Source organism: Convolutriloba macropyga, chromosome 5, assembly GCF_964194025.1.
Source record: "Convolutriloba macropyga chromosome 5, txConMacr16.3, whole genome shotgun sequence".
NCBI lineage: Eukaryota > Metazoa > Xenacoelomorpha > Acoela > Convolutidae > Convolutriloba > Convolutriloba macropyga.
The window spans coordinates 53,044,138-53,064,412 of NC_134472.1; the positions used below are offsets into that span (position 1 = coordinate 53,044,138).

Consider the following 20,275-nt stretch of genomic DNA (forward strand, 5'->3'; position numbering starts at 1 on the left):
AGAAACCTACCACACAACGAAAAGTCCATCAAAATTTCAGCCAGATTCTTTTATGAGGACAATTTTTCCGTCAGATATTGCAATATAATCATTTTATTTCTGACATTCTCTCAGAATAACAGAAATTTGAGCAAGATTCCGACAGTTCTTTGCATGCCGGATGACGGCCATACGGCTTCGGCTGGAGCTTTATTTTAATACGAATCATACACAGATCGTACAAGATCTTACATATCAATGATCATACATGGATCTTAGAAAACATAGCAAGATCATGCTAAGAAACTTGAAACTTGTAATGTCTTATATGGAACCATAATTTATCTTAGTATGGTTACTGAAAATAAATGATCATAATATTTTGAATTGAAATGTAAACGCGGTTTTTCGTACCTGGCTGTGTATCTTTACTGGATAAGTTTCCCAGAGTGGCCTCAATGAGGAGGGGCAAGTCGAACCTCCTCTCTGCCAGGTATCTGACACTGTTGTCCTCTAGTGACTGGTCCATGCCCAGAATGTAATAGCTCCTATTTAGGGGAGTGTAATCTGGCTTCCCAATCTTGTGGGCTGAAACACAAAAAAAGGTAACATTATGTAAAACTTATTCAGTTATTGACCATTTTCTGTAGCAAAACCATCATATGATTGAAAAGACGATCAATGTTAAACGATTTTGGGGAAAACAGCTCTCTCTGCACAGATGATGAGACTTAGATATTGATATTAGCCTTAGAAATAGATATTTTTGGCCTTGAAATCAGTAATTTAAACTGATTGATTTTCTTTTTTTGAAGACTTAATGTAGTCATATATTGTTCCTTAACTATTCTCGAACATTTTTTTTTGTATTTTCCATTTTACAATTTCCTGGTCTTATAAGGAACCAAGAATATGAATGGTTTTGGTTATGGTTGACACGATACCGAACCTTAGTTCTTTCAAAGTGTCTTGATGAGTTCTTCGCCACTCAGAATGCAATGTGCGTTTGATTTTTTACATGGCAAGGTATATCGCTGCCAATTTACAATCAACATATATGGCCTCGAGATGGTTCCAAAGAAAAGTTTATGATCAACCGGGGAACCTCAATTGTACTCCCCCAATTTAAATGTATTGAGTTCTAAAGGTATGTGTGATAACAAAGAAGCGACTTCTAAAACTTCGAGAGATACAAATATCAGTACTGAAATAGTACTCCAAATAGTCGGTTGCTATTTTAACTCTATAGCTTTGCTTAAAACCATGTATAAACTCAGCTGATAAAATAATCCTAATAAACATCACATTTAAGGCAAAAGCGTCGGAGAAGGTGGTTGTTTGTTTTTTTTTAATTCTCTTTTTTGAACTCATTGTACCAAAAATGAAGTAAATTATATGTTAAAGCAAAATCTCTAATTTTTTGAAAGAACGGTTGCGAGGGATTACAACTTGTTAGGGATTTTTAAAACTTCTTAAGTTTTAAAATATATCATGTCCAAATTGCTGGCATAGTCAAGGGTGTTAAGACTGCTATAATATAAATAAAAAAATTAATGGGTACATCTCTGTTCAACCACACCGAAAGTACGCTATCATTATCTAAAAATGTCATTTCATATATCAACAATTTTAAAAATTCCTACCGATATATCCAAGGATTTTAAAAAATTGTCTGATTGATCAATCTGCTACAAGAAGAATATATTTCCGCATCTATAATTCCGTTCTTTACGTATCTAGAAAATACAAGCAAGCGGTCAATTTACGTCAACACAGTGGAAGAAAAGTACGTCTATCAGGTTAAACGTTTCCATTAACGTTACCGTGGGACTTGATATGAAACTATCGCAACCGAAAAGGGGATTAAATTATCCGCTTGAGTATGTTAAAACAAACGTGTAATAGCGACGGCTAATTATGAGTCGGATTATTGAACGAAAATATCAAAATGCATTAGTTATGATGTTATTGGATATATTGGCATTGTATATAGTGGGCAGTGAGTATAATTGCATTGAGTTTAAAAGCATTTGGTATAATGGCATTGGGTATAATGTCATGTAATTGTAATTATTGGTACATTTAAAAGACGATTACTCGAATTTTGAGAGAATTCCGCTTTATAAAATTACAACAAGCGTCTGCACTTTTCAAAAGTTATTTCTTTGCTGCTTCAAGAAGGAAAATAGGAGCGATATTAGCATTGAAGCGTATAAAAAATAGTTTGAAGTCATTTTTGTTAGTAGAAACTGAATCCCTAAATGTGCAATATTGTTTAAAGCAACGGACTTAAATGCATGCACGATTTCAAAAAAAATATATGCAAACATTCATATTTGCCATCATGACAATTACAGCGAACTTTTAGTTGCTACTTTTCCTGTAGAAAAAACCAACATATTAAAGAATTGTTAGGTTGTGCGCGAGTTTCAGTATATATATATATATATATATATATATATATATATAAATATATATATATATAATTATATATATATAATAATATATATATATATATATATATATATATATATATATATATATATATATATATATATATATATATATATATATATATATAATATATATATATATATATAATATATATATATATATATATATATATATATATATATTTATATATATATATATAGCAGTTGTAACGATTTCTATTTAGGATTCCGTTTTCCTTATACAGCTAGTTCTTCACTTTTTAAAATTGGCTATTGAAATCCAAATTGTAATCTAAAGTTACTGTACGATGATTTCATATATGTGAACAGTCCAACGTGACTCGCATTTGAAATATATTGAATTTATTTTTCGAGTTTAGGTTTTCAGGAGCTATATTATCGGATACTTGGTACAGGTTTCTTATTAGCGCAGGTTTCAAACTTCAACTCATGCAACTCTTCAACTCTTTAAATGAGAAAGAAACTTTATTCATCAGAGGACAGATTTTTCCATATGAAGGTGCGAATTTTTGCTGTGGTATTGTTAAAAGAGCAAAAAAAAAACGTTTCCTCACGTCGTAAATTAGCCCAAAATGATCTATCAAAATGAACAATAGCAAAGATGATCTATCAAAACGATCAAAGGATCATCCAATAATTAAACCAAAGAAAAAATATAGAGAGGCTATGCGTGTTTGTACCAGAAAACAAGAGACAAAAAATTAAACTACTAAATTTCAATACTAATATGAGTCCCGTTGAAAGAGAATTTTGATAGTCGAAATGACTCTTGTCACCTCGATGCGAAAAACTCATTTTTCGCAGCATATGATTTTTTCTAAGAAGTAATTCTTCCCACTACATCAGGTAAAAACTAATTGGTAAATTCTGGAATTACGTAATCGCTGATTGTGATTACGTAATCACAATCCCCCTTCATACAGAATTGTTTTTACCTTGCTTTATTTTTGAGTGAGCTTTGGGTGCTCTTTGTTTTAGTTCAGTTTATTTGTCCTTGGATAACCTACTTATAACACAATAGCGCCCTTTCATCACAGATAAGGTCGTTCTTTTGAAATTGGGGCGAAAAGGGTGGATTAGTTTCAACCGCTATCAATTGCAGACCCTCTTGATATTTAGAAATCTATTGTATTTCCCGCGAACCTGGCGGAAACAAGAGCTATACATTTCTCTTCAGAGTTTTATAAGCAAAAGCAATCGCAATTGTACGACCATCTCAAAATATACCCCCCGCCCCCGGAGTAGTAATCTTATCAATAGCTCCATTATCCACTGTTTCCCACGAGTCGGATTTTTATCAGTGTAAAAAGCAACGATTGTGGTAAATAGGTCACACTTTTATCAGGCGGTCCCATCGGTTAACTTCTTAAAAGTTGCTTTGTTCTTTAAATCGTGTTGAAATTGTATCTGATAGCTTTTGACTGAAAAGACAACGATTTACATGTGTTTCTGGTTTATCTAAAAACGTACGTCACTAATTCCTTAATCCACCCCACAGAAAAAGGATTTTTATACGACAGAGAAAAAACTCTCAACGTAACTCTTTCATTCTTTCGGCGACCGCCGAATTCACGGACAACATTTAGCCGACAACCAAAATATTGGACTTTAAGCCGACAACCCGACCCCACACTGATTGTAATGGTGAACGAACTCGCGATATTTTTGCCCATTAGATTTCTAATTTTTCCCTTGTCGGATAAACGCCCTTGCAGCCAATATTGCTGAAACCCACCTTTGTTCATGTTCTGATGAAAACAAAATTCACACCATTGTCTCATAAAAATTGTCCAAGCTCAAATCTAACTGTCAGTTACACTATATGGCGTGCATAAAAATAGTTCAGACCATCAGAAAAGTGAGCTTCTACCTCAAATGAGAAGGTGTTGAGTTATAATTAAATCTTGCCTCAAATTTAAATTAGGATCGGGCGATGCCTGAATGAACAATCAGCCACCAAAGTTTGCCGCTTCAGCATTTAATCTTTTTTTTCTGTACTGGCTGACTGATGATGGAGCGATTTGATGAAAATTTTACGGTTAAATTTGGCGGTCAAATTAATGCAATAGAAACAAAAACGGATCGACCACCCTGAGTACAGACGAACGCCAAAAACGGCAAGAGAAACAGCCATTCCAGAATTTGCTAAAAAAGCTAAAAATTTCAAGAGAAATGATCTTAGAGAAAATACACCACTATCTGAGAATTCTATTACACCAAGTTCAGAAGTAAATGTGACTCTTTTTCCTTATCCAGAAAAAAGTTTCTTTTCGATTGATCTGGATATTTGGTGTAATGTGCATGTGACAGCAAAAATATACCCAACAGCAAAAAAACAATATCATACTATAAAAGAAATATTTTCAGTTACCACGAAATGGTAAGCCTCCTAAATTTTCGACTAAGATTGTTAAATTTGTCTCCAGAAGAAGCCTTGAAGTTGACTTAATCTCAAAGACAAACTGAAATCAACCATTATTGTTTACATGTTTGCACGAAAAGTACAAAAGAGACATATAGTATAAATTGTGTGTTTTTACTTTCCCCATTTGACGTCTATTTTGTGTTATTTTTTCTGGCGACGTAAATTAAATGCCAAGCTTTCGATTTAATGATCAAAATACGCCGTTTCCTGAATTGGTCGGCAGCAACTTAAATATTTTGGTGACTTTGAACGTAAAAGTCCTCATTAAAACAAAATTACTAATTGTTTACTATCTCTGCTGTAGTGTTTATTTAATCTGAGTTGCAATATTGACAGGTCTCACTGGAGTTCACTCTAAGTCTTATACAAGCAAAAACTCTTCACAGTTTTTTGTTTATGGCATTCAGGAGTTAAAAACTATTTGCTTTATCAAAAATTTACTAAATTTTTGAGTTTTGATATATATGTTATTCTTCTGTAGTTTTGTCACAGCCTGCGTAACGAAACGTCTCCCTGATTTCAGGAGTAACATAGACTGAATTTATCAAATGCTAGAGTTCATAATAGCTTTCTAATATACTGTATTTTAATGGTTTTCTAAAAAATTGTTAAAAGATTCAAGAGATGAGTTATATCAGAATTTTTTTTCTTTTCACTTTTGAGCTACTCATGGATATGAATTTTGAAATTACGCCAATTTGATCTGCAATAACTTGCAGCATTTGATCTTTAGTTGGTTTTTGATTCCTTTGGTCTTTTAGTTTAATTTTTGTTGTTTACAATAAGGCCTATCAACAACTCTGATTGATTGAAGGCGTAATTGTAATTTCCAAAAAATATACCTATCAACGCCAACGGCTTCAAAATCATTCCAATTAGGTTCGAAGAAAAAATCATTCCTCATTTTTTTTTCGAACGAAAATTTATTCACATTTACGAAAAGTTGTAGCCGCTCCATTCTCAAATGTTTCTATTTCTTTTTGGTCAATTCAGGTGTTAAAAATACCTTGTGAGTATATATTTGGTTTTCAAACCACAATTTGCAAGATGTATCCTGAATTGTTAATTAAAAAAATGTTGGGCGAAAACCCAGGTAAAATCTGAAAAAATTTATCCGAGAAATAGGTTGTGATAATCTAGGTTGGGTAAGGTTTATTTGAGTGTGCATTTTGTTTTATAATTTTTGTTGAGTGCAGATGTTAATTTGTTGACTTCTGGTTATTCAACTACACATTTTAATTGAGCCCGGACACTCTAATAGAAAATAATGAGAGACCATCTAAGCTGAAAAAGGACGCACTAGATACTTGAGAGATTTTAGACTTCAAACTTTAGTTTGATTTAGAGATAGTTATTGTTTTTTGAATCTAAGTTTCTGTTTTTTAGTAGAATTAGACGTTTGCATTCATCAAAATGAGCAGCATATACAACCTCATCATATTTGATTGACCGTCTGTCGTTCCATCTGTTCTATTGTTCATTCAAGTGAAATAAAAATGATCTCAACCTTTTATATTTTTTGCTTATAGGTGACGAATATCTTTTTTTAAGGATTTGTCACATTGTTACTTACTAAAAATGAATTGTTAATTCTAACTTATGCAATATTTGTGTCCTAAAGTTGTGTAGAGGTTGTTGTCTTAATAGTTTTTTTTGAGAAAATATTGATTTTGTAGAGTTTGAGACAACGTTTTTTCAATAATGTTTTTCAATCTTTGTCCATGCTTTGCATTGCAGAAAGTCCAATACTGCAATTTTTTTTGAATTTCTAATCAAGATGTTCTTTTAGCACCTTAAAATTATTTATTTTATAACAACTTTTGTAAATTTTTGTTTTTATTCTTAACAAGTTCTTTTCTGTAGGTTTGTTAAAGACTCAGTAATGAAAGATCTCATCAACTGCATTAGTGACATAGAAGCTTATGAACTACTAGAGTCAATGGTTGATTGTTTTCATAATATTTTGAGACACTTTTTCAAAAAAAAAATTAAAATGAGTTTTGACTTCGGAAGGTTTATGGTTTTTGTTTTTGCTGTCTTCCATTAGAATCTAATTTATTGAAATTTAGAAGTCATTAATGAGCTAGTTTGAATCTAATGTTCCTCTTCAGTTGGTGGCTAATCATCCAATTAAATTTGATGCAATCTATTTCCGATAGGAACCTTGGAGAAATTTCGAGTTTTGTCAATATTTGGTGTTTAATTTTTTTCTTTTGTTACATTTTGTTCATTGCACCTAAGTTTACTAAATATTTTGACTGCTGAAACTATTTTTTTTCTTTTGTTAAATTTGGTTCTTTGCACTTAAGTTTACTAAATATTTTGACTGCTGAAACGTCTATCAGATTTTCAATAGGCGTAACGAAAACTTTTGGCGGTATTTATTTACCAAAGAGTTATTTTGACTTTTGTTACAATTGGTAACAGATTAAAGAAAAACACTTGGAGGTCCATTTTGTAATTGTCGACTCATTATTTAATATCAATAACTAGATTTCTTCGTTGTTTCATATGCAGATCTATCTGTTTGTGCTATGTGGTTCTTTGGCATATATATAGGCCCTTTTAATAGCATCAAAGTTTTTAAGGAAATTGGGGTTTTTTTCAGGATATATTCTGTTTTTTTATTTCCGCTAAAATTTTGTTTTACGAGTTGATAACCAACTTGACAGAGCAACCTTACTTTCATGTGTTCTAAGGGCAAACATAAAATCATTCGTGACTTAATTCGTTATTATACAGCTAGTGTAATCTCTATTTGATTTTGATCTGGTTTTGCGTTCTCAATTTAGTTTTCCAAATAATTTCTGGTCAATTTCTGGGCTCATCAATGTTTGATTTTTTTTTGTTAAAACTGGTTGCTCACTTCGAAAAATATTCATGTTGTTCAGTTGTTTTCGGCTTGCAAAAATTGCATTAGGTTTAATTGTAACAACCCAACTGTGGTATTAGAGCTGTGGAGCTGAGAAGACTCGAACCTACTATCTCCAGAACCGCGGTCAGGCATGCTACCATTGCACCAAAGCTCTAATAAAGTACCAACTTTGTTAGCTTGATATACCACAAGCTGGGTTATTACACTACTCCCTCCTCAAACGAGTTGATTCCACACAACTCAACTAAGGGTACACACAACACAAGGTCAGAGCCACTTATCGAATGTCTACCAATTGTAAAAACCCAACTGTGGTATTAGCCAACTCCATATACTGCTAAAGATTTAGAGCTTAGAGGACTCGAACCTACTATCTCCAGAACCGCGCTCAGGCATGCTATCGTTGCCCCAAAGCTCTACTAAAGTAGCAACTTTGTTAGCTTGATATACCACAAGCTGGGTTATTATATAATTTCTTGTCTGTGTTTTCATTTGTTCGAGTGGTCACTACAAAGAAATAAAAAAAATGATCTCACTGTTTTGAAAATTCTTCATTATAGACGTCTGTGCTGTTTTGAGATTCTATCAAAGTTAAAATAACAGTTTTCAAAAACTTTTGAGGCAGTCTATCTCGCTTCCATTGGTAGACAACTTAGACACTATTGTCGATGAGCAAGGTCGGAACATGATGTGCCATTACATATTAGCGCACCTCCTAGTTGAGCCCTTAAGATATTTAAGGAAACGTGTTAGATTTAGAAGGAAACCACGAGAACGACTACCCGAGTCAAAGAAAGAACTTAACAATTCCAGCGAAGAAGTTCCTAGAATGTCTGTATCAACGTCACATTATCCAATTGTTGGCTGAAATCTCCTTTTACTATACATGCAATGATATGCTACGACATCACGATACGACTGTTTAGGTTAAATTATTTACGCCTCCACAGCTATTGGATTCGCTTTTGCTCAAAAATAGACAACTATCGAAATTTCAGCTCTCAGGGCTTATTTTTTGATGAGATATGACGAAATTCCACTTCTTATTTTGACTAACAGTGGTTGATCATTAGCGAATCCTCAGTTGCTACTCTTCCATTGGCGTTGAATGAAATTGTTTACGCATTCATACCAGTCTTGCAACTTCGACGCGGTATTTATTTGAATTTGACAACTAATTGTATAAAGGCAGAAATAGACCTGAAGCAAGTCGGAAATTCTCATGAACTGATTTTTGAGGTGAACTTGAACTTAATCGTTTTGATTGACAGTTGTTTTATATTTGGGTAGAGTGCCCTTTGGCACACTTTTATCGCTATGCACACAAGCTCTTAGCCATAGATATTAAAAATCAATAGAAGTGACAGATATTTATTCAAGGGTCTATTGGAATAAAAAAAGCTCTGGTTGGATTCAGCTCGTATCTTATTGTTCCGACCCTCAATAAGAAGAAGGTTGGAAACTTTATGCTGGCTTGACTTTCTGCTTTGTACAGCTAGTTTTGGCCAATGGATCGGTTTCACGGAGAAGAATAAAAGTAATATCACTAAAGTTCTTGAAAAACAGTGCTATTTTGAGCAGATTTTGCAGTAAGGCAAACACCGCAACCTTAATGACAAGATAGAGAGATCAGTACTAATAACAACAAACATTGTACCTTGCTTACATCCAATTACAAAAAAAGTGAAATTCAGAGGAACTGAAACTTAGCTTTTCCCGCTTCTTAATTTTTTTAGACCACTTTCTTCACATTTGCTGAAAATGGACAGCATGAAACTGCAGTCATATTCTTTGTCAGCTTGAAAGGAACTAGTGGTACACCTGCTGTCCTTAAGAGTCTTCTGGAATCATAACAGTACGAGTTTTTGGCAATTTTAAACTCGATAAATATCCAAATTTCATAATTTTTGTGATATAATGAAAAATTGTGCTTAAAACTCGATCAATTCCACAAAAACTTGAACAAATGAGTGTAATTGTTGCCTCGTAGCAATATCAGGGCTGATCCCGATCTCCCCCTGGATCCTTACGGTGAAAAAACTTTAGGTTTCAAAAGGGCGCTGACTTTTTAACAAAAAATTTTAATCTATAATTTTTTATGTAAATTACTGACAAGAATATCAAACCAGAACTTATTTATTGACAGATCATATTTAAAAAAGAAGAAAACCGATGGTAGAGGCCCTATGATTTCAGAGTTAAGCTCATAGTTTTTATAGCTGACCAATTGTTTTCGTAAAATTTTATTGACTTACGTTTTGCTTGCTTTTTTGTAGGCCAATAACTTAGCCTTCCCGATCAAATGACCAATTGCTTTTATAAGCAGTAAAAAAATGAAATTTAACATTGTTTTCAGTTGTTAGCTAATGTCTCTTATGACTGTGAATTCATTTGTTTTAAGAAAAGGTTGGAGAATTTTTGAACTTTTCAACAAAATTCTCTTACTTTTCTCAACTTCAGGCGTAGTCTCAGTAAAACTGGAGAAACTCTTTTCCTCTGAGTTTGTAATTATTCTTTTTGATTGCTTTACAATTAACTAAAGGTTTCTTGGTTTTGAAATTACGAGTTTTCAGTTTTTTTGTATTTTGAGCATAATTGAATATTTCAAAAGTTTATTTTCGTTGCTTGTCGAATTCTCAAATTGACAAAGAATGTTGACAGGTCCAATAGCCAGAGAAGTTAACTGGACCGACAATGCACAAGCGTTGAGAAAAGACTTATCTGAAAACGATAATTGTTTTCGTTGACTTTTTCATGCTTTTTGGCTGAAACACGGTTCTCGCGAAAAAGTTAGTGGAGTTTTATCTTTGCTATATTTGTCTTTCTTCTTGTTGTTGAACGCAAAATACCTGATAAAAATAGGACTCAATTGCCTTTCCGGGACGTTCAATTGAAACTTTTCAAACACTTCGGATCATAGCTATTTGTTTTAATGATTTTCAAATTAAATTTAATTTTTTTCAACTGTCCCTCTTTTGTTTTTATTTTAGTCATCGAAGAAACAATCACACTAATAACAAGTCTCAAATAATTTTGTTAACTCCAAAAATTATTTTCTTGGTTGGTTATATGTTTTGACTGATGGCTTCGACCATTTAGTTTCATTGAAATAATTTCGATATTTTTATACTGTTCAAATTTTGGTTCTGTTTTTGATGTGATGTCTACATAGTACTTTCAAAAGGGAGGAGCGAGTTAGAATTCACAGTTCTTGCAAACAACAACCTAAAACTATGGTGCATTGAACACTGTGATGTCGTAAAATTGTTTGTGAATTTGGGCATCTGCCTGTATTTCTTTTTTGTAGTCTTGTGGCGGCTTAGTCTCATTGATAACAAGCGCAATTGGTTTCTTGAGGGTTGCAATCTAACTGATCAATTTTTGAAACCATATGTCTGTTACGGATTTCGAAAATACTTGTTTTCAATAACAAATTTCGCAATTTGAACTTCGCCATTTTCTAAAATCGTTTTTCAGACGATTTGAAGCTTAGTCTCTGTAAAGACAGGTAAGAACGTGTCCAGTGCGCTATATTTTGATCTTTATAACGATTTCAGTTTCAATTATTTGTTTCATGGCTTTGTTACTACTCTTACTAAGAGATATCATAATATATTTGAGATTATATATTTGTACATTTTAAAGGATTTTTGATTTTTTTGTATTTTAAAACATTAATGTTAGGTCAAATTGGCTTTGAAGTGTAATTTGAAGATTCTGATGCTCTTAGTGACAGATTAATGGTTTTAACTGCTTCACTGCAATTTTTGTTTAAAATTTACTTGAACTTTTTGTTTAGCCGGTATTTGTCTTTCTTTTTGTAATGTTATGATCTATACTGGATAATGACAGGTCTCAACTGGTTTCTATAAAGATTTAAATAATTATTTTAGCGCTTTCAGTTATTATTTTTTGATATTAATCACTTTGATATACTATGTTTCCAAAAACTGGAAACGTATTTTTGAACCTCGTACCTTTTTGCTCTTTTTTGCCGACCTGTTATACAGTCACATTGAGGACAACTCCAAAATCCTTTCTAATTAGGTATAGTTTATTTCATTTTGTTTAGGTTTTATCTGATGCGAGTTTGATTTCGCTGTCATTTTTTAATATAGACATCGAATTTTTGTCTCAATTAGGGTTTGTTATTAGATTTTTGTTATTGTATTTTCTGGTAGTCCTATTAACAACAGGTTCCATCGGCCCTCTAGCGTGGCTTTATGGTATCCAATTTGTGGTTTATTGAACGGTTTGTATTTTTTTGAAAATTTTCGATTTCATTTGGTAACCAATTAAGCCAAGTGTGTGGATGAGCGGGGCCGGAATATTATGTGAGTACGCACATTAACGAGCCTCCTTGTTTTGTTCTATGGTTTCCTTTTTGACTTTATTGACTCTTTTATTTTGTTCATAACTTTCCTCTCATTATTCGCGATTTTGTTGTCTTTAAGAATTTTTTAACTGATTACGTTTTTGAGAAACAGAGAAGAGGGAAAGGTACTTCAAATTGACTTTAATCTTGTGCAATATTTTGTTTGATTTGAAAATCAATTAGATAGATATTCATGATTATTAAGGTTGAAATCAGCTTTTCTTTTAACAAAAGAGATTAAATGCTGTGGTCATTTTATAGGGTTATTCTAAAACGTATTTTCATAAAGAGCATCTATTGTAATTGGTCCGTTGAATCATGAAATCTGCAGCAGTTTTACTATCCCAGGCGCACTTCAATGGGAAGTGCATTTACAAAAAGTGAACTTAATTGCCCCTTTTAGAGTCTAATTTCAACGATACTTCAATCGACATAAATTAATAGATTTTTATCAAAAAATCCATCCTTTCAATGCTTTAATTTTCAAGGCTTTAAACTTTTCAAGGCTTTAATAATTGAGTCTGTAAACTCTTTTGAGTGGGAAAATATGCTTTTGCGTGAGTAAGCGCTTATTATTGGACTGATTCATAGATTGTGTGACTGACTAAGATCATGAAAGCCAGTGTCGAGACGTCACAGCATTTTGAGCGCATAATTATGTTAAAAAAACAATTTTGAAAAAAGTTCAGCTTCTTTTAGTTCAATTGAGCAAAAATTATGCTGGGATTTTGAGCTGATATATTAGAAACTTCAGTTCATTTCTTACATATTTTTTAGAAAATCCTCGGAATAAATTTTTTTAAATAACATATTTCATCCAATCTAAGCAAAAACCTCCCTAAATACCCTCCCATACTCCTTCAAAAAAGCTCTTATTTACCTAACATAGATCAATTGTAATGCAGTAAAGAGAAATAATCAACCTCATTCAAATATTTAACAAAATCATTTATGATCGGGCCTACTGAGTCTAGAACCTCCGCTAAAATGACAATAATTTGTAATTCTTCTGACAAGGAAAATGATACGTTTTTTGAGACCCAGGTGTAATCACAATCAAACTAAACGGCATTTGAAACATTAATATAGACACAGTTCAATTTCAAACACAGTCGGGGGTTTGAACACAACTGGTACTGATTATAATTGACATACCTGGCAATTAGGGGTTTAACCTAAAGTCTGGAATCTAGATCCGGGTCGCTTTTGATAAATGTTCCCTTTACTCAATAATGACATATAGTGACAAATTTGAATAGCTCCAGGATTGGAATAAAACTCAAACTGTTTTGTACCGAACAGTCACAAAAGCTGCCATTTCGAACAAGCGTACTTTGAATCATAACTTCGGCTGCTTCAAAGAATTCACCGCAAGATTATCTAAGATTTGTTTGTTGCCTCAAAATGCATGCTAGATGACGCCTATCTTATAATCTTGATATATTTGTCGGCACGGTTTGAACAGATAGCAAAAAATGTAAAAAAAAAACAACACAAACAGTAACGGTAATATATGTCAGCAAAATAAGAGCAAACTCCTTTCACTGGCAACTATTTCTCAGTTTTGTTTTGATAAAAAAGGCTGTTATCTTTTGAAACAATCTTGCCATAGCACAGCCAACAACTTGTGTACTTTTGAGAAAACCAGTAGGTAAGAGTTGTGACAAAATACGTCAAACTTGATAGATTTATTTTAAAAAATGTTGAAAAATAGGAAGTTTCTCTAGCGTGATCAAAAGCAACTTTATTAGGGAACGTCTTGCTTTCGTGTTTAATAGTTGAAATAGGAACTATGCAGTATTAACTTTAGCCTTACGATATCCCTAAAAATTTGTGTGTAAGGGAATATTCTCAAATAAATGAACCAAAAAACACCTGTTTCACAATTACCTGGTCACACAGGTTTCTTTTCAATTATTGCTTAATTGCGGATGACGTTTTGCAGATTTTTGTGGACAATTTGTAAAGAACTTGTTGGCGTTAGGCTTTTAAAGTCTAGCACGTACTCAAATGTTGGCGTATTCAGTTTTTCTTGCTGAGCAAAACGGTGGAAAATTTGAGCAACAGTCGACTGATATTTTAGGAAAATAGCTGTAAAATGTTCTGGCGTAGTTTCTAATGTAATCGATTCTAATTTTGTTAATGGAAATAAGTTGTTTCTGTAAACTTTTGAGGCTCGAAATTTCCTGCATTTAAATGTTTATTTTCGGTTCTCAAGTTGAAAGTCAAGTAGCACGCAAGTTTAGTTATTTACATACTATTTTTGAACTCACTTTAGTGAGGGACGGAACTATATGCTCAACTGGGCTTTCGTTCGGCTAGTTTCGGCCGATAGGTTTATTTACCGTAGGAAGTGGTAAGTGATATCATTAGAGAACCTTCAGCCGAAAAATTTTATTTAAGAAGAGTTTTCGCAATTTCGCTATTTTTTGAAAAGTTATCTAGGATATTTTTTTTGAACAATTGACATTTGAGGAGAATTTGTTGACTTTAAGCATCTCTTTAGCTCAGTTTAAGCTCAGGGGTTCTTGAAAAAAAAACCAGTGAAAATCATAAGTGTTCAAACTATATTGAACCACTGTTTTTTAGTTATTTTTTTCCTGTCTATTACAAATAACTCGTTTATCGCATCCAGGTACACTTAACAACAGATCCCATTTACGTTCAAATGAGGTCAGAGTTCAAATGAGGTCTAGTTTTATCGCCTCCACACTGCGCATTCTTAAACATTTAAAGAATTTTTTCAGTTTTGCCTGCATTTGTTGCTCTTCTTGTATCGCATAGCTTTTGTATGAAAAACTTTTTGGTATCAAGTTTAATATTAGTGGAACCTATGTGATGCTTTGAATTTATACCTAAAAGCTGTTGTGATTTTAAAACAAAAATTAAAGAAAAAGCAGTTTTGGAGTTCGTCCCCTTTTGTTACTGTCAATTTGCCTCGCAGTATGTCTATCGACAAAACCCACTTCAATTCTTTTTAATGAAAAAGTGTTTTTAGCTATTGGTTTCATGACATTTTACTCTTAAGTTTTTATGTAAATTATAGTGACTTTTGCTAATATATTCAAAGTTGCTGTTCTTTGTTGAATTCTTCACATTATCACAATAATGACGGGCTCTACTGTTGTCGTCTTTCAACGTCATTGAACTAAATAGGTGCCAGCATTTTGAGCTGATATTTTTAAAACTTGACTTCTTTTTTAACACAGCTTTTAGAAAAAGAATCGAAAAAAAATTTTAAAGAACATATTAATTCTAATCTAAGCACAAACCTCCTAAATACTCCTAAATAGACACCCATATTTATCCGAAAAAGCTCACAGTTACCCAACATAGATCAATTTTTTGAAATCACGGGAAACAATCAGTTTAACTCAAATATTTAAAAAAAATCGTTCATAGTCAGGCATATTGAGTCTAGAACAATTGACAACGAATATCACAATATTCTTTTGACAACGAATATCAGGATTTTTGTGAGACTCAGGAGTTATCACAATCAAACTAAATGGCAATTAAAACACTTTATAGAAAAAGTCTATTTTCAAACAGAGTCAGTGGTCTGAACGCATCAGGTAATAATTGAAATTGACACACACGGCCTTTTGGGATTTAACCAAAAGTCTGGAATCTAGATCCGGGTCGCTTTTGACAAATGTTCTGTTTACTCAATTATGACATTTAGTGACAAATTTGGATAGCCCCAGGATTGGAAAAACTCAAACTGTTTTGTACCGATAACGGTCACAAAAGCTGCCCTTTCGAACAGGCGTACTTTGAATCATAACTTCGACTGTTTCAAAGAGTTCACAGCAAGATTATCTAAGATTTGATTGTTGCCCCAAATTGCATGCTAGTTGACGCCTATTTTTTTATTCTTCACATAATTGTCGGCACGGTTTGAACAGATTGTGAAAAAAGTTAAAAAAAACAACAAAAAAACAGTACTGGCAACTATTTCTCAGTTTTGATGTTATAAAAAAGGTTGCTATCTTTTGAAACAATCGTGCCATAGCGCGTCCAACAATTTGTGTAATTTCATTATTCTGTATACTTTTGAGAAAACTAGTAGGTAAGAGTATTGCCAAAATACGTCAAACTTGTGAGATATAATGTAAAAAAGGTAAAAATAGGAAGTTTCTCTAGCGTGATCGAAAGCAATTTAATAAGAGAACGTATTGCCTTCGTGTCTAATATTTGAAATAAAAACTATATAGCATTAACTTTAGTCTAACGATATCATTAAAAAGTTTGTATGCAAAGTAATTTTCTCAAATAATTTAACAATAACAACACCAGTTTCACAATTACCTTGTCGCACTGGTTTCTTTTCAATTATTGCTTAATTGCTGATGAACTTTTGCAAATTCTTGTGGGCAATTTGTACAGAACGTGTTGGGGTTAGGTTTTTAAAATCTAGCACGTTTTCAAAAGTAGGCGTTTTCAAGTAGGCGTTCGAAAAAAACGGTGGAAATTTTGGGCCACAGATTTAAGTCGAGAGATTTCGGGAAAATAACTCTAAAATGTTATGGCTTAGTTGCCGATGTGGTTGATTCTAAATTTCTGTATAGCAGTAAATTGTTTCTAAAAATTGTGGAATTTTTAGACTAACTGCAGACAAATGTTTATATTTGGTCTACACGTTGAATGTCAAGCAGCACAAAAGTTTCATTTTTTACCATACTACTACTTTTTAAACTTACATAAACGAGGGACAGAAATATATTCTCAACTCGGTTTTTGTTCGGCTAGTTTTGGCCAATCAGTATTTTCAACGTAGGAAGTTGTAACTGATATCATTAGAGAAGCTTCAACTGCAAATTTTTATTTAAAAGATTTTTCAACATTTCGCTGTTTTTTGAAGAGTTATCTAGGATAAAAATTTTTAAACAATTGAGTTTTGAACAGACTTTGTTGACTCTTAGCATTTTTTTTGCCCAATTTGAGCTCAAGAGTTCTTGAAAAAAAAGTTAAAATCAGAAGTATTCGGACTATATTGGACCACTGTTTTTTTCATTCTTTTCACAATTTTAGTTATTTTTTCACATCCGGACTAGTTTTAATCGCCTGCGGACTAGTTTTAATCGCCTGTAAAATGCGGACTAGTTTTAATCGCCTGTACACTGTGCTTTCGTAAACATTTAAATTTTTTTTAGTTTTCGTCAATTTTGCCTGCATTTGTTGTATCACATAGCCTCACTAAAAAACTTATTTGGTTTCCAGTTTAAGATTAATGAAAACCATCTGATGCTTTGAGTTGATACCTAACAAGTTGTGATTTTAAACTATAATTTTAGTATGTTTAATTCACCCCGTTTTGTTATTGTCAACTTGCCGCGCAGCATGTCTAAGGACAAACCCATTTTAATTCTATTCAATGAAAAAGTGTTTTTTAGTCATTGGTTTTACGATATTTATACAGAGATTTTTATTCAAAATACAGTGAATTCTTCTAATCTATTCATTCAAAATTTCGGTTCCTTGTTGAACTTTTCACATTATCACAATAATGACTGGCTCTACTGCTCTTTTGGCATTGAACAGAAACCCAATTGAATATATATGAAATCTTCAGTGAACGGCTTACGGTTCTGAAAACATAGATATTTTCCACTCAAACTTTCGTTCGGAAATTTTTAGTCTTGAATGTATATGTATCAATGACAGGTCTTTTTAGCTGCTTATTAAAGCATCAATGAAGCGTCTATTGATTGCTGTCAATTGATAGCTAATGGTTTTAATGATTTCAAATTTTTTGTGCAATAAATTCAGTATATTTCTAAACTTGACCCCATTTTGTTCTTCTTTTTTCAATTTGTAATAGCTTATACTTTTAATGACTTCAATATCTTGCGTTTTCGTGGTTGGTTTTTAATTGTTGTTTTTTTCTAGTCCTTTCTAGACTTAGTTTCACAAAAGACAGGTCCCATGGGCTACTTAAGGAGTTGCTTGCTAATATTTTTTTTAGTAATTTTAGATAAAAATTCATAATTATTTACACTGATAAATAAATTTGTTTTCTAAAAAATAAAGGAATTTGGACTTCACCCCTTTTTTTCCTGTCATTTTGTTTCCTAATTTCATTAAGTATGAGAAGAGGGCGGAAAAATTATGAGGTTTACAAGTTCGTACACTGGATGGCCAGCAAATCAAAAATCTGCTAGAATGAAGTTGAGTTCTTGATTTTTATTCGAAAGCGTAATATTGAGTTGAAATCTTTATTTTCACAAAAATTAACATTTTTTCTGCGGCTTAGTTGTATTGTGATTATCACACCTACTTTTTTATGAACAACTATTATCGAACCTGATTGTCCTGAATACAATATTAGCTCATGTTGAAATACATGTGGTTCTTTTCAACCACATAATTCTGATAATTCTGATAATTCTGACATCCGAATGCGTTTAATGGGCCTATTAGTATTCCAGTTGCACCCATTCGACCCAGACTGTTTAGCTTAAAAATTTGCATATAATAATTTTACAGTCTGTGATCTTCTGAAAGAAAGAGCAGGCCTAAATTTCGAGGGCACCAGAGGTCACTTATGTTTAAATGTATTTGTTACTTATATGTATTTGAAAAATGGGGTAAATTGTAATTATGGACGCAGTTTAAATCATTCAGATTCATATGTCCATATGCATACCAAAACGCCGTTTGATTTTTAGGCAAACGTTGAAGAAAAGAATTTTAGTCAACATGATGTTACCTTCTCAGGATTTGGTGAAACGCAAACCGGAACCAGAAAACAACTCATTAAAAAGATATTCTAGTCGTCATCTGAGACACAAAGAAACAACAACTCTTTGATTTAAACGACCTTACTTTGATTTTTGATTCCCATCACAATCTATAATTCCGGACATTCTGAACCGGCAAGAGATAAAATAGTACTTTTACATAGTATGGATTGGTGTTGCCACTACAGAGTTGGCGTTGGCCAAGTAACCAGAACCAAAAAAATTATACTGTAAGAAATACTTTTGGAAAAAACTTGGAAACACATTGCCCTTTAATTAGAGTGAAAACCCATAGGGCAGAGGCAGCCAACTTCTTTTTGTGTAAATTTAATACCAGTCCCCTTCGCAAAACACCAACGTGTTTTTGGCAATGCTTATATTTAGCAATCTTTTTTACAAACCCCTCTCAGCTTATAAATTAAGTGCTTTTCTCTTCATCTCACTCCTACACCATTGTCCGCATTCACAGTGATCATAACTTGTTCCAACATTGTTTTCAAAATCGGGGAATATATAGGCGAGGCCAGCTTTTCTTCCTTAGTCAAATTTTTGCAGGGTGAAGATGTCTTGTTTGAAAAAAAACTGAAGGAAAAGAAGAAAGATTTGGAGGGGATTAGATTATTTTAACAATTTAATTGACATGATAAAATAGTCAATGCAGATTAAAAATATGAACTTTAAATAAACAATTTTGTTCAAAAACAAAAACAAATAGGAAACTTCTGTGCAGCGACGTAAAAAAATGAATATTGAAAAGACGAAAAAAAACAGACAAGAAAATAACATTTTTCAAATTTTCACGAGTGCGTTTTATCTTTTCTATTCCCTGCTACTTTTTGTAGTTGAACTGGTAAATGTAGCCCAAAACAGAGAAAGGTTATGAAACCTCGAAATCGAAAAAATTTTAAAGAAGAGGCCAAAAATTAATAAAAGGAACTTTTTTTAGATTTTTTGCTTTTTTGAACACATATTTTATAAAATTTACTCTCATGTTTGTTCTCTGTGCTTTTTCTAGCCCAAAACCAATTTATGAGTTGTCATACTCTTGATGTATCAGAAAATTATAAGAAACATACTTTTCTAGAGATCAGGGAAAAGACAGCAGGAAAAGACAGCACGAAAGCGAAATACTTCATTTATCATTTTGCCCATTGTTCAAACATCGTGAACAAACTTTTTTTGTGCCACTTGGGGTTTCTAATTCGCGGAATATTTGATTCAACAGAGACGGTATTTGAACATTTTAAATTTTTCAGTTAATAAACTAACGCAAAACTTAACACATTTAAGTTTTGTCAAATTCTGCGGACTCCTGCGCTAAATCCAAATCACAAAATTCATTTGAGAGTTCATTTAATTTATTTTTAGCACAAGTTGACTTAGCAATATACTTGATAGTTGAGA

General features: G+C 32.6%; 1 protein-coding gene across 1 annotated transcript in view; it reads right to left on the minus strand.

Annotated features, from left to right (window-relative positions):
- LOC142340088 (epithelial sodium channel subunit gamma-like) overlaps nt 1–20,275 on the minus strand; it is a 90,296-nt gene that overhangs the window by 43,794 nt on the left and 26,227 nt on the right. The window contains exon 2 of the mRNA XM_075390501.1: nt 394–567. Coding sequence (XP_075246616.1) covers nt 394–567 — 174 coding nt within the window. The remainder of the gene's footprint in view (nt 1–393; nt 568–20,275) is intronic.